Source organism: Passer montanus, unplaced genomic scaffold (genome assembly GCF_014805655.1).
Source record: "Passer montanus isolate IOZ18808 unplaced genomic scaffold, ASM1480565v1 scaffold93, whole genome shotgun sequence".
NCBI classification, from domain to species: domain Eukaryota; kingdom Metazoa; phylum Chordata; class Aves; order Passeriformes; family Passeridae; genus Passer; species Passer montanus.
In genome coordinates, this window is record NW_024374701.1 from 1743192 (window position 1) to 1756937 (window position 13746).

The 13746-nt window shown below is 53.9% G+C and overlaps 1 protein-coding gene across 3 annotated transcripts; it reads left to right on the forward strand.

The window, feature by feature from the left end:
* Positions 1 to 409: 409 nt before the first annotated feature.
* Positions 410 to 13737, forward strand: CAMK1G (calcium/calmodulin dependent protein kinase IG). Of its 3 annotated transcripts, none has more exons than XM_039695930.1 (13): positions 410 to 419; positions 4728 to 4844; positions 6589 to 6717; positions 6959 to 7033; positions 7571 to 7709; positions 8045 to 8168; positions 8657 to 8732; positions 9171 to 9283; positions 10107 to 10185; positions 10617 to 10704; positions 11169 to 11656; positions 12050 to 12166; positions 13173 to 13737. In XM_039695930.1, exons 2-12 carry the CDS (start codon positions 4753 to 4755, stop codon positions 12141 to 12143), a joined length of 1497 nt encoding a protein of 498 aa, XP_039551864.1. In that variant the 5' UTR covers positions 410 to 419; positions 4728 to 4752; the 3' UTR covers positions 12144 to 12166; positions 13173 to 13737. The 3 variants fall into 3 exon arrangements, with proteins under 3 accessions (XP_039551864.1, XP_039551862.1, XP_039551865.1); XM_039695928.1 differs by lacking the exon at positions 410 to 419 and adding an exon at positions 659 to 1104; XM_039695931.1 differs by lacking the exons at positions 410 to 419; positions 6959 to 7033 and adding an exon at positions 659 to 1104.
* The last annotated feature ends 9 nt before the right edge of the window (positions 13738 to 13746 follow it).

The following is a 13746-nucleotide window of genomic DNA, read 5'->3' on the forward strand; positions in this document are numbered from 1 at the left end:
TTACCCCTCTAATAAATCTAATAAACCCCCCTAATAAACCCCAATAACCTCCCCTAATAAATCTAATAAACCCCCCTAATAAATCCCAATAATCTCCCCTAATCTACCCCTCTGGAAACCCAATAAACCCAATAAACCCCCCAAAAGCCTCCCACCCCACTGTGGCTCTGGTGTCGCCCCAGCAGCACCTGTGGACTCCTCGCTCCACAGGTGAGGCCTTACAAGGCTTTCAAGGGAAAATCCGTGCAAATTCCACCCAAACCCTGCACTAAAGGAATCCAGAGGCACTTCCAGGAATCCTGCCCGAAATCCCAGAGATGGAGCCCGACCAGCAAAGACAGGAGCAACACCCAAGAGCCTTCGCCTTGGAACCAAGCTCCTGAGGGAAAATACCCTGAGAAAAAGAAGGTGGTGTTCAGGTATTGCCTCAGAGCTGATTTATTCCTGACATAAAACTAAACCCCACAATGATGTGGACTTTTCCCATGCGTTATTCTAGATGGCAGTGTAAATCAACTGAGAATGCAGTCAGTAAAGTTGTTATTGCCAGCTCTAAAAATCCCACACCGTAGAAAAGATTCAAAGAATTATTCATATTTCCTCTCTTCCTGTGTGAAGGCACTCACAGGGAGGGTTTGAAAGTCAAAACAGAGCCATTGTGGGGGGTACAACAGTCCCAAATTCAGCCATGGGGGCCAACCTCTGCCCAGTGATTGCTCTCCAGGTTTGTGGCACTCAGAGACAGTGAGGAGCATCCTCTGCTGGGACAGCCTGTCCCTCCCAGGGCAGTGCCCCAGAGATGCCAGCTCTGCCAGCCCATGCCAAGGCCGTGGGGCGGTGTCCAAGCCCTGAGGAGCTGTTGGGATGGGGAGGGAGGCTCGGTGTGCACGGCTGCTGCACGCCCAGCTCCAGCCCTCAGCCCGCTGCCGCCGGGGCTCCCAGCCCTGCTGCATCGTCCCCGTGCCCCTGGTGACTCCCTGGTTACCAGCTGGGCTCCATCTCCTCCTCCTCCTCCTCCTCCTCCTCCTCCCGAGCTCTAATCCCCGCAGACTCGGCGCCGAGCGCGAGCAGCCAACAGGAGTTGCTTTGTCTGTGCTGACTTGGGTAAGCAAAATTTTCTTTCCTTGCGAGCCATTTGCTGTTCCTGCTCTTGCAGCGAGGCAGGTGGGAGCCCTGCTCACCTGCTTGGCTTTAAATGGGTTTGATCTCGTGGCAGGGAAACACCAGAGGACTTCTCCTCCGTGGTATCCCCCAGCACTCGTGTTGCATTCCGCGGTTTCATGGAAAGCTGTCTCTGACATTTTCCATCCAAAGTGCTGTGGGGAGTCTGGGCTATTTACAATGAAAATGGAGATTTTGCAAGTGTCCCCCAAGCTGCCTTGGAACGGATGGCGTGGTGGGGGGATACAGGAGCTTTGGTGTGGGTTTGTTTTTAATGGCGAGCTCGTGGCTTCAATTTCTTGGTCTTTTGTCCCCGAACACGGAGGCTGCCCTGGCACTTCATTCATTCATTCACCCATTCATTCATTCACATGCAGATTTGCTTGCTTTGCTGTATTTTTTTTTTTTAATCAAAGCCCTTTGAATTTTTATCCCCCTTTTTTCCTATAAACTTCTAATTGCAAAGGCAAAGCCCTGCAAGCTGCATGTCTGCTCCCCCTGCACATGGAAGTTTGTCACGAGACCATTAATCATGACTTACAATCGTTCTGCTAATGCAGAGCATCCATTCAGAACCAGGGGCTGGCTGCAGAAGGATTCCTTGCTGTGGGATGTGGAAGCAGAGCAGATTTCCTCGGCAAAGATTTAAGCAAGGTCATAATAACAAGCCTTGCACCCTGAGCAGCGCCGTGCAGGATCAGCCAGGGCAGAGCTCGGCTGGCTCAGGCTGCAGGAGAGCCCAGAGGTCAGACACTGCTACCACACTTGTTTATTATCTCCTGTCCAGGACAGAAACTCAGGTGAAGCCCTGCGTGTGGCTGTGCTTGTTAGGATGGGGCAGCTCCACAGATCAGAGCTGTGCCATGCACTTCACTCCCAGCTCCACAGGGTCTCACCTGCATTACTTAATGAGCTTTTCACTCCCAGCTCCACAGGGTCTCACCTGCATTACTTAATGAGCTTTTCAGTCTCATTATGCAACCCTGGCACACAGGTGTGCTGGCACTGCCCGGAGGTGAACGGGCACAAGGGCACCACAGCCCCTCGCTGGGATCAGGGGTTAAAATCCTGTGAATTGTTTAAATAGTTATTGAAAATAATGTGAATTGCAGGTGCCCATGGGTGCCCTCCGTGTGCATGCCAGGCTGGGGTCAGGGTGGAGCTGACAGGGGAGGAGGGCACGGCAGGGGTGGGAGTGCAGGTGGGCACAGAGCAGGGCAGGAAATCCCAGCACGAGGGGTTTGCCCAGCCTCTGCCATGGTCCCACTGCTGGAGGAGGTTTCTCCAGCTGAGGGAGTCCATCCATGAACCCAGGGCTGGCACTGGGAAGGACACAGGGTGCCCAGAGCAGCCAGGGCTGCCCCTGGATCCCTGGCAGTGCCCAAGGCCAGGCTGGAGCACCTGGGACAGTGGGAGGGGTCCCTGCCCATGGCTGGGGTGGCACTGGAGGGGCTTTGAGGTCCCTTCAACCCAAACCAGTCTGGGCTTTGGGGATTCTTGCACAGAACAAATAACAAAAGACAAACAACAGCTACATCAAGCATTGCACTGTGAGCAGCTGCGAGTGCAACAGGTGATTCAGGCAGAGAGACACCAAGGGGAGCCCCCAGAGACTCAGGGGACCCCCATTCTCCCCACCCCACAGCTGCTGGGCTGGGGGGCTGTGTGCTGCACCCACCCCTGGGCAAAGCCTTCCCCTGGCACCCAAAGAGGGAAATCCAGGGGAAGGATGTGGTCCAGCAGGAGCACAGGGGGAATGTCCATCACCTGAGCACTGCTGGGATCACAGGGTGGTTTGGGGACCTCAAAGATCATCCCCTTCCCCCCTGCCATGGGCAGCTTCCCACCTCAGGAGCTCAGACATTCCATCTTTGCTCCAGAACAGCTCCATCTACTCCCCCTCCTCCGGAGAGGCAGGAATGGCTCGTGCTGATGGCACAGGGAAACTGAGGAAGCAGGAAAGCAGCCCCAGGGGCAGGGAGTGGGGGCTGCTCCTCAGCCTGCCCCAGCAGCACTGCCACACACCAGGGGACAGCAGGAGCAGCTCTGAGAGGAGCACATGGTCCACAGAGAGTGAGGAAAACTCCCTTTAGAACGGGGAACTTGTTGAATTCACAAGGAATTAAACATCAAAACACTCCGGGGATGGAGCTGAAATGAGCCAGGCTTGGGCAAATGAACCCCCGGGCTTGGAGGGGACAAATTCTCAGCAGTGAGTGTCCCTCCCCCCTGTCCCCCAGTGCTGGGCAGCCACCTCTGCCCGGGCAGGAGGCTCTCTCTGTTCCCTCTGTCCCACGAGCTGCTCCTGCTGCAGCACAGGAGCCCAAAATGCCACCTGTCCCCAGGGCCAGGCTGACCTACTTGGGGCTTTTATTCTCTTTTCCCACCTCGTGTCCTCTGGTTGGCAGCAGCCAGGGACAGGAATGGAGAGTTCCTCTCAGTTTTCCCTGTCACTCAGCACCACCCTGCCAGGTCTGGTATTTATTTAAAGTGGCTAAAACTCACCTGCCATCACCAGCTGAACTTCTCTGCCAACAAATTCTTTTTCTGTGCTATTCCAGATCTGTAGATTTGGGTTTTCTTTGCAGATGACTGCAAAGAAAACATTATTTAGGAACTTAAAATAAGTGGCAGAAAGTTTTCTACTGATTGATCAGCATTTTTGTGAAGGACTTTTGACCTTCCCTGGTTTCAAACAGCAAGATAAGGCTGGGCTCTAGAAGGAGCTGCATTTCTGTGAGTTCCACAGGCATCAGAACCAAGAGGTAAATAAAGGTCAAGTTCGTGAGTTTGGTGATTTTACGGATTGAAGGCTTCAACTGTTTACAACTGAGTCAATTTTGGTTTCAATAATGTTAAATTAACCTTTAAAAATTGTGTCAAGGAGCTGAAAACCCTGCAAACGTGCTAATTAAGGAGATAAAGTAGGTTCAGGAGGAATCCAATATCTAAGCAGTCTCTCATGAAAAAAGACCTTTCAGCTTTTTCTCTGCTTTCATACTTCTGCCTTTTCCAAAGGGATAAAAAACATCCAGGAGAGCTTTTGCTTTGTCTTCTGAAGGCTCAGCTGTGCCCCACAGCCCTTGCTCCCCTCCTGCCCTGGCAGGGGATGCTCCCCACTCCAGGGATGTCCCTGCTGCCCAGGGTCACTTTTATATCTGTTTGTCCCTTGTCTCAGGTTCCTGTCTCAGGTTCCAGTGTCACTCCCATCCCCAGACCCGATCTCATGACGAGTTCTGAGGGGTTTGGGGAGCATTTCACAGCCCCCAGGCCTTGGGCAGCTGTGGCTCCAGCTGTGAGCGGGGAGTCCTGGGCTGCCTGCGAGCACAGGCAGTGACAGTGATGGTGACAGTGACACAATGACAGTGACACAGAGCTGTGGCTCCAGCTGTGAGCAGCGAGTCCTGGGCTGCCTGCGAGCACAGACAGTGACAGTGATGGTGACAGTGACAGTGACAGTGACACAGTGACAGTGACAATGACCTCTCCTCCTCCTCCTCCTGGCAGCGTTCCTGAGTGACAGTGATGGTGACAGTGACCTCTCCTCCTCCTCCTCCTCCTGGCAGCGTTCCTGCTTCCACTCTGGAGGAGATGGGGCGCAAGGAGGAGGACGGCAGCGGCTCCTGGAAGAAGCAGACCAGCAACATCCGCAAAACCTTCATCTTCATGGAGGCCCTGGGCTCGTGAGTACCAGCGCTGGCCTGGGGAGGAGCAATGTCCCAATGTCCCCAGCCCCTCCTGGCCCTGGCCAATGTCCTGGGGATCTCCTGGACCTGCCCAATGTCCCCAAGCCCTCCTAGCCCTGGCCAATATCCCCAGACCTTCCTGGCCCTGGTCAGTGTCCCTGACCCGCTGCTCTGGGACAGGTCAGGAGCAGCTGTGGGGTGCCCAGGGGCAGGTGAGGGGTGTCTGGAGCAGGTGAGGGGTGCCCAGGACACTGCTGCTCCCACTCCTGGCTCTCCCTTCCCAAACAGCACCAGCCCCCCAGCCAGCCCCAGGTGCCCCCTGCCCTCCCTGCAGCCCCTCTGACCCCCAGGCAGCCTCTCTGGCAGGGGAGGGTTTGGGGTTTTTGCCCCACTCCTGCTGCTGCAAGGTCAGGGGCTGGCGCAGCACAGAATGACAATAACAAGTTGTATATTTAGCTCAGGAACCCTGACTCAGTCGGGGAATGAAACAAAAACAAGGATGTTGGAGTTGTACAATCCTTCCCTGTGCGTTAACAGCTTCATTTGCCTATTCATGGGGATGAGACAACAAAACATTTCCAAGGTTGTGGGGGAGGAATTGAATTACCTCCACCAGCAAGTTCTGTCATGGACAAATTTTCTGTGACTTCTGAGCCCACAAGAAAGCTCCCAAAGAAGCAGCTTCTCCAAATTCTGTGCCTTGTCAGCCTCAGAGATTAATTGAATTATCCAGCAGCTTTCACTAAAGGAACGAGGTTAAAAGAAGCTTTGTTCTCTCCTAGCCCACTTGTTGATTCATCATTTTTAATAAGGGGCATAATTATTATAAACTGTTTGGGACAGAGATGTAGAACAGATGCCCCAGCAGCTGATTTGTAGGTTGTTCATTTCCTACTATTGCTTTAATAAGAAAATTTAGCATTAGAAATTGGGATTTTTCCCACATGCGTCGCTTCAGCTCTCTGAAGAATTGAAATGAAGATCTGGGACTTAAAACCACCTCCAAGTTGTTATCACTTTCCCCCAGGCTCCTCAGCACTGCCCTTCCTTGCCCTGCCCTCAGCTCCCTGCAGGGCTTTGCAGACTCACAGCAAGCCCCATTTAACGCCCCCAATTAAGGAGCTGCATCATTAAGGTTTGATGAGGATTAGTGAGGACTGGCCTGGCCCAGGGTCACTGTCACTGCCCCAGCCTCGTGCTCAGCTCCCGGGACAAAGCTGTAACAGGATTGGGGCTTTAGGGAGGTTATAAATACCTGCTGCTGCTGCTGGGGGTGAGCAGACACTCAGTGTGACACTCAGTGTGACACTCACTGTGACACTCAGTGTGACACTCAGTGTGACACTCACTGTCACTTTGTCCCCGAGGGGACACAGGGCCACAGCCTCTGCAGGCAGGAGAACAAGCACAGGCTGAATTTAAAGATTAACTGGGGTTCTGTTGCTCGTTTGCATTTTGGATTTGCAGAATGCTGGGTGACACAACCCAAAGTGCAGCTCCCTCCTGGACTGTGCAGAATGAACATTTTCTCCACAGAGAAATTGTGGGTTTTATTCACATTGCATAACCTTGCCTCGAACACCCTGACTTTGGGGCTGCTCCAGTACGGTTCCAGCTTTAGAATCAGCACCCACATGAAGTTCCCACCACACAGTTTTCCGTGCTGTCTCCCCTCCCTGCCTGCCCCTCCCGTTCCCAGAGGCAGCAGCCCCTGAAATGCAGCTTCTCCCCCTCTCTGCAGAGGTGCCTTCTCTGAAGTTTTCCTGGTGAAGCAGAAAAGCACTGGCAAGCTCTTTGCTCTGAAATGCATCAAGAAGTCTCCTCTCAACAGGGACAGCAGCCTGGAGAATGAAATAGCAGTGCTGAAAAAGTGAGTGTGAGAGTGCAAGGAGCATTCCTGATGTGCTGGGGACTTCAAACAAAGGGTCTGGCCCCCACTGATGGTGCCTGGTGCTCCAAAAGGATCAGTGATCCTCGGCCATGCAGGGGGAGGGACAGCAGCCCCAGAACCCCCAGTGAACTCTCCCTGGTGATTAAAGCAAGGTGTCTGCTGGGTTTCCCCCCCTTTGTCCTTGCCAGGATTTGTTTCTGACCCACATTTCCCTTTGCAGAATAAAGCACGAAAACATCGTGACTTTGGAAGATATTTATGAGAGCACAACCCACTTCTACCTGGTCATGCAGCTGTGAGTGCCAGCAGAGCCATTCCTTTGGGGCCAGGGCAGGAGCAGGGGCACGTGAGGGATGTCAGCACCGACCTGGGCACTCCTTGTGGCCCCTTGGCCCATCCCCGTTTAACAGCAACCCTCTGAACCACGATTTGGATCTATTTATGCAAATTAATTCCTCACAGTTGAGCAGGGCAGAGAGAGAAGTATTTCTAATTAAAGCTGTGCCACGCAGGGTTTCTAGAAATGGAATGGGCACCGTGTCAGCAGCAGGGAACAGCTCTGAGCACCCGGCTGCTGCTGCTTGACTGAAGGTTTAGTAAAGAACAAAAGCCTCCAGCCACTTGTGTGGGTCCCTGCAGCCCAGCCCTAGCAGGGCTTGCCTCACAAGCTCACCCAAAGTGCCCAGCTTTGGCAGCAATCCCCACTGGCAGCCTGGCATTGCACCCAGGAGCATCCATCACCCTCCAAAAACTGCTGAGAAAGGAGCAGCAGCTCAGCTGAGCTAACACAGAAGCTTTGTCCACGTTTATCCCAGCGCTCTTCTCTCCCCAGGGTGTCTGGGGGAGAGCTGTTTGACAGGATCCTGGAGCGGGGTGTGTACACGGAGAAGGACGCCAGCCTGGTGATCCACCAGGTGCTGACAGCCGTCAAATACCTGCACGAGAACGGCATCGTGCACCGGGACCTGAAGGTGAGCCCTGCCGTGCCCCTCACCTGCTCTGCCCACCTCTCTCCCCCTGCTCCCCTTCGCCATGAACTCACCGTGAATTCAACAGGAACTCACCATAAATTCACTGTGAATTCACTGTGAACTCACCATAAACTCACCGTGAACTCACCATGAACTCAACATGAATTCACCTTGAATTCACCATGAACTCACCGTGAATTCACTGTGAACTCACCATGAACTCACCGTGAATTCACCATGAACTCACCATGAATTCACCACGAACTCACCATAAATTCACTGTGAATTCACCATAAATTCACCATGAATTCACCATGAACTCACCATGCCCACAGCCTGAGAACCTGCTGTACCTCACCCCCGAGGAGAACTCCAAAATCATGATCACGGATTTCGGCCTGTCGAAAATGGAGCAGAACGGGATCATGTCCACGGCCTGTGGGACTCCAGGATATGTGGGTGAGCCGGGGTGGGAGTGGGCTTGTGCTGGTGGATTTCCTGCAGAAAGGGTTGTGCACAGGATGTGCCTGGAAGAGAGAAGGAAATACAGCAATATGTTGGTAACATCATGGGACTCACAGATGCACTGCACAGACCCTATAAATGAGTGTAGGGACTGAAAAATATCAATGTTTTAAAAATAAAAAAAAAAGGGTCATTTAAAGGGCAATATGTTTATTGAAAAAATTATAAAAATTATTTTGATGCAATGAGATTTTGTTTAATTCCCACCAGACTGTGCTGGCTGGATGCAGCTCTGTGGTTAAACCTCAGCACACAGACAGAGATTGTCTGTGGTTCTTTCTGTATAACGGCATAAAAAAGATCCAAAACCACAGCCCAATTCAGCTGGGCAATGGGGCTGTTCCTGGCTCAAACTGCTGCTTCCCCCAGTGCTGGATAATTCACTGTTGCTCAGAGCTGCCCTTTGGTTTGCTGTCCTGCAGCCCCCGAAGTGCTGGCCCAGAAGCCCTACAGCAAAGCCGTGGACTGCTGGTCCATCGGGGTCATCACCTACATCCTGTGAGTACCGGCAGGCAGCAGCATCCCGCTCCTCTCCCGAGTGCCCCGGGCTCTGCCCAAACACAGGAATTAAAGGGATGTGGGGAATCGAGCACAGGAGAGGAGATGAGAGGAATCCCATGTGCTCTGTCTCTGCCTCAGCCTGTGCTTTGTTTTTCTCCAGTTCCCTACAAATACCCTTCCATCTTCCCAGGGACTTTTTGTTTCGTTTCCTCCCACACTTCTCAGCTCGGTACCAGCTGTGGCTTTGTCCTCTCGCTGCTGCAGTGGAGTTTTTAACTCTTTTGTGCAGCTTTGCTGATCCCCTGAGCAGAGAGGGACAGCGGAGGGGGCAGAGCAGCTCCTTGTCACCGCGGCCACTCCTGGCTCGCGTGGCTGCGGAGGAGCCTGTGCCACTCTGTGTGGCACTGAAGGGCCCCTGTCCCTGCTCTGTTCCAGGCTCTGTGGGTACCCTCCTTTCTATGAGGAAACCGAATCCAAACTCTTTGAGAAGATTAAGGAAGGCTACTTCGAGTTCGAGTCTCCGTTTTGGGACGACATCTCCGAGTCAGGTAATGAAGAGATGGCACTGGGTCAGCTTTGAGGCTCCTTCTGACCCAAACCCTTCTGTGGTTCTGTAAGAAGGGAAACTCTGCAGTTTTTCCCCATTTTTTTCCTCTGTCCCATCAGCCACCACTTCGCCAGCCCAAGCTGCTTGTGGAGCTCACTGCAGGCAGCATCCTCACGGCTTATTTCAACATCAATCTTTTATACAAACAAACAAACCTAGCAGGGGGTGAGCTGGGGTTTAATAACAAGCATCACAATCCTTCCTGCAAGAAAAACAAAGGGGAAAAAAACCAGGGAGAGATGTAAGAGCTCTTCAGGGCAACTTCTAAATCTGCTCACAGTTTTCACTTCATGGTTTCTAGAGTTATTTTTTAGGTGAATAATTCAACTCCAGCTCACATAATTTAAGAGTGAAGTTTGGTACATGCAGAGTTGATATTTTTTCATCTGGAGCCTGTAACTTTAAGAATCTTCCTTTACTGGAGCAATCACAGAATGATTAAGGTTGGAAAAGAGCTCCAAGATCAAGTCCAGCCTTTGACTGAATCCCACCAAGCCACGTCACCAAGTGCCATCTCTCATTTTTTGAGCACTTCCAGGGACGGTGACTCCACCACCCTGGCCAGCCCCTTCCAATGTCTGACCACTCTTTGAGTGAAGGACTTCTTCCCAAAATCCAGCCTGAACCTCCCCTGGTGCAGGGACTCAAACCCCTTCTTGGGGCTGACCTCTGTGCTGTTCACCCAGCAGCATTCCCCATGTTAGGATCACCTCTGGAAGAAGGAGACAATGACCCCTGTCTGCTTTTCCCCCTTTCCCAAACAGCCAAGGACTTCATCCGGCATCTCCTGGAGAAGAACCCGAGCGCGAGGTTCACCTGCGAGGAGGCCCTGCGGCACCCCTGGTGAGGCTCGCGCTGCCCCGGGCTCCTGCAGCCCCGGTGGCGCTCTGTGCGCTCGCTGTGCTCCGTGGGAGGGGGAGCAGGAGTGTCCCCCACGCCGTCATTAACGTCATTAACATCATCTACATCATTAACGTCACCGCCGCCCCCGCGCTCCGGGCTGGCTCCTTCTTGTGAGCAAAGAAAGCAAACCATGAATAATTAAAGATGCAATTTGTGCATATTTGCCTCCACAAACAGAGGCAGAGGAGAAATCCCACCCTGAGCTTTCCCAGGCTTTGAAGTGTGTGTTTGTGTTACATTTTGTTGCTGTTTTTCCTTTGGGTTTAATTATTGCTGATTGAACGTACAAAGCAGCTCAGTGCTTCCAGAATGTGGAATGCCTTACAAATGCCATCTGCCTACCAGCCCATTTCCTTCTCTTCCATCTGCAGGATTAATGGAAATACAGCCCTTCACCGTGACATCTACCCATCTGTCAGTGCTCAGATCCAGAAAAACTTTGCGAAGAGCAAATGGAGGGTAAGTGGCTGCTGCCGGGAGCCCACAGCCATTCCACCAACAAACACCAGTTGCTGTCAGCCAGCACCGAGCAGGGTGGGTGAGCAGCCAGAACTGGGATCCTCCAGAGCTGCAACTGCCTGCAGTCGATGCTTACAGGCTGTCTGCAGCAATGTTCCCAAAGTGAGATTCACCACAATCAGGGAGCTGCAGGGCTCTCCCAGCAGAGCAGAGAGCAGGGGATCATTCCCAGCTGTTCCTTGGGAAAAGCTTTTCCTTCCTTTTCCTTCCCTGCTTTCCTTGGCTGGAAGCAGCTGTGAGCTCCAAACATCAGCAGCTTGTACCCGAAGGAAAAGATGTTTATGGCAGGAATGTGCCCATCCCAAACAGCCAGTGCTGACAGCACTGGTGCCACCTGGGGCAGGGGGGGACAGCGTGTCCTGCCATCACCAGCTGCTCACTGGGGCTTTTGTCTCCCTCCCCAGCAAGCCTTCAACGCCGCGGCCGTCGTGCACCACATGAAGAAGCTGCACATGAGCGGCCACGGGGCAGCTGAGGGCTCTGTCCCTGCCACAGAGACCTCAGAGCCCCCCAGGCCCAGCAGCCCCGCTGGGACCCCCCCGCCAGCAGTGCCAAGCCATGACAAGGACACAGCTCAGGGCCCCTCTCAGGGGCACCCAAACCCCCCCAGACCCCCTCAGCCCCAGCAGGACACCGAGATGGGGGAGGAAAAGCTGCCAAGCCCCCTGGAAGAGGGACCCCTGCCCGGGGACAGCAGCCTGGCCCTGCCGGACACCCCCAGCCCCCCAGAGGAGGGACCCCTGCCCGGGGACAGCAGCCTGGCCCTGCCGGACACCCCCAGCCCCCCGGGCAGGAGCTCCTGTGGCTGCAGCCCCTCCTGCGTGGGCCATGAGAAGATGAAGGCGTCCTCCTGCTCCGAGACAGTGCTGCTCAAAAAGTCTTCAAAATCCCAGTAGGTATCCAGGTCCTTCCCGTTAAATTCCAGGAAATGGAAAGGGAACAGGAGCCGTGGCCAGGTGGAGGGAGGAGGGGAGGGATGAGCCGGCTTTGTTGGGCTGGAAGCTGTGCCCAGCCCGGGCTCTGCTGGGTGTCCCAGGTGAGCAGGGTGCCCAGGCTGGGTGGCACAGCTCCCATGAACTGGAGCTCACTGGTTTTCCTCAAGAGTTACCAGTGGCTCGAGCTGCTGGTGCTGAGAGAGCAGACCCTGCCCTGGCTGCAGGGACTGCACCCAGCCCTGCTCTGACAGCTGGTGTTCTGTACGCTGACACCACAATTCCCCTACAGAATGATCCTAAATAATTGCAATTTCTCTTCTTTCTGCTCCCTTTCACCTGTTCCCAACCAGTCATTTCAAGTCAGAGGTTCTTGTTCCAATGAAAACCAGTAAACACTCGTCTCACTGTGGCACTGGGCAAACTGGAGTTTGTTTGGTCATGTGATGGAGGCAGCCACATGGTCAGAGGTGAGTGCCCTCCAGTCCAATCTTCAGCTGCTCTTAATTAATCCAATTAGGGCAGGCAAAAGGGAAAGGCACAAATAGCACAGTGTCTGTATATGAAATAAACAAACCCAGGCTTTTTGCGAGAGAAAAAGCTTTTCACCAGCAGCTCTGGAGCCATGAGAGCTCTCAGCTTCCACCAGGGCCAGGCCCCTGACTCAGAACACAACTTTTACATCGCAGCGAGGTTGCCCAGGGTGAGAGAGGGAGCCAAGCTTGGGTTTGTCATACCAAACTCTACACTGATTTCCAGCTATTCATGGGAAAACAGCGAGCAAACCTTCCCTCAGCTGGGATTAGGCTGTTCAGCCGTGCCTCAGCTGTGGCCATGAGCACAGGGCTGACAAGGGCTGCAGCTCCAGGGCCCAGCACAGGCAGCTCCTCTCTTTGCCAGGTTTGGCCCAGGCAGGCTCGAATGTCTTTGTGAGCAGAGCCCAGAGATGCTCGTTTTGTAAAGCACAGTAAAATGATGCAGCTGGATCCTGTCTGGCCACAGCTTGGCTCAGTGCTGTCATCACTTGTGTGCGAGCATGAGAAGCTTTGCTGTCAGATGCTGCTCTGAGGAATGTCCCAAAGCTGTGTCCTGCTGGCACAGCTCTCCTCAAAAGCCACATCAAGCGAGCTCCCTGCTCTCATGCCCTGTGCCAGTCTCTGCTGATGGGGTTGTTTGATCAGGACTGCGGGGCACAGCGGATTAACAGCAGAGACCAATGGAGGCAGAGCCACTGCAGAGTCCAGAGAGGCCACTCCAGCAATCAGTGCTGTGGCAGCCCTTTGTCAGAGCCACAGAGGGACCCCAGCTCTCAGCCCTTTGTCAGAGCCACAGAGGGACCCCAGCTCTCAGCCCTTTGTCAGAGCCACAGAGGGACCCCAGCTGTCCCTGCCTGCTGGGGCTCATTAGCAGCACGGTCTGCAGGGAGCAGGGCAGGGGAGCACAGCCCAGTCTCACCTGGGATTCTCTCTCTTGCAGAACCAGAAGGGCTCTTTTACTCTTTTCTGCACTTCAGAGCCAGACTCGAGCAGAAGGGAGGCTCTGCCCTGCCAGCAGCTCTGCAGAGCAGTGACCAGCGGGGCCCAGGGGCACAGCAGTGCCAGGATCCATCCCTGCAGTCGGCTCGGGGTGCTTCTGGATGGTTCCAGCTGGGAGGAGGCGAGGGAAGGTCTGAGGCTCCTGCTCCCACACCCAGTGTACATTCCCATAGGGCATCCTCAGTGCTGCGAGCTTCTGTTTCCTGCTCCCTGCTCAGGTGTCACTGCACAAACACCCTGAACAGCACCAACCCCACAAACCAAAGCCATGCAGAGCTTTCCCCCCGTGGCAGCTCCCTTGTTTTTACAGCCCTCTCCTCGGGCTTGGTTAGTGCAGGCTTTGGCACGCTGGAGTTCAGCTGCCCAGCCCTCAGTGCAGCAGGAGAGAGAGAACCTGCTAGAAACCTCCCTGTGTGTGACAACACCACAGCAAGGTCTGAGCTCCCCTTCCAAGGCTGTAATTGCACAATGAACACTTGCTTAATAAAGCTGAGATTTGTTTTGTACAGGGCCTC

Bases quoted from the DNA above. Each gene is read 5' to 3' on its own strand.
- CAMK1G (XM_039695930.1), top strand. From the start codon at position 4,753: ATGGGGCGCAAGGAGGAGGACGGCAGCGGCTCCTGGAAGAAGCAGACC. The intron at 8,733-9,170 runs GTGAGTACCGGC...GCTCTGTTCCAG, and splicing joins GGGGTCATCACCTACATCCT to GCTCTGTGGGTACCCTCCTT. The intron at 9,284-10,106 runs GTAATGAAGAGA...TTTCCCAAACAG, and splicing joins GGACGACATCTCCGAGTCAG to CCAAGGACTTCATCCGGCAT.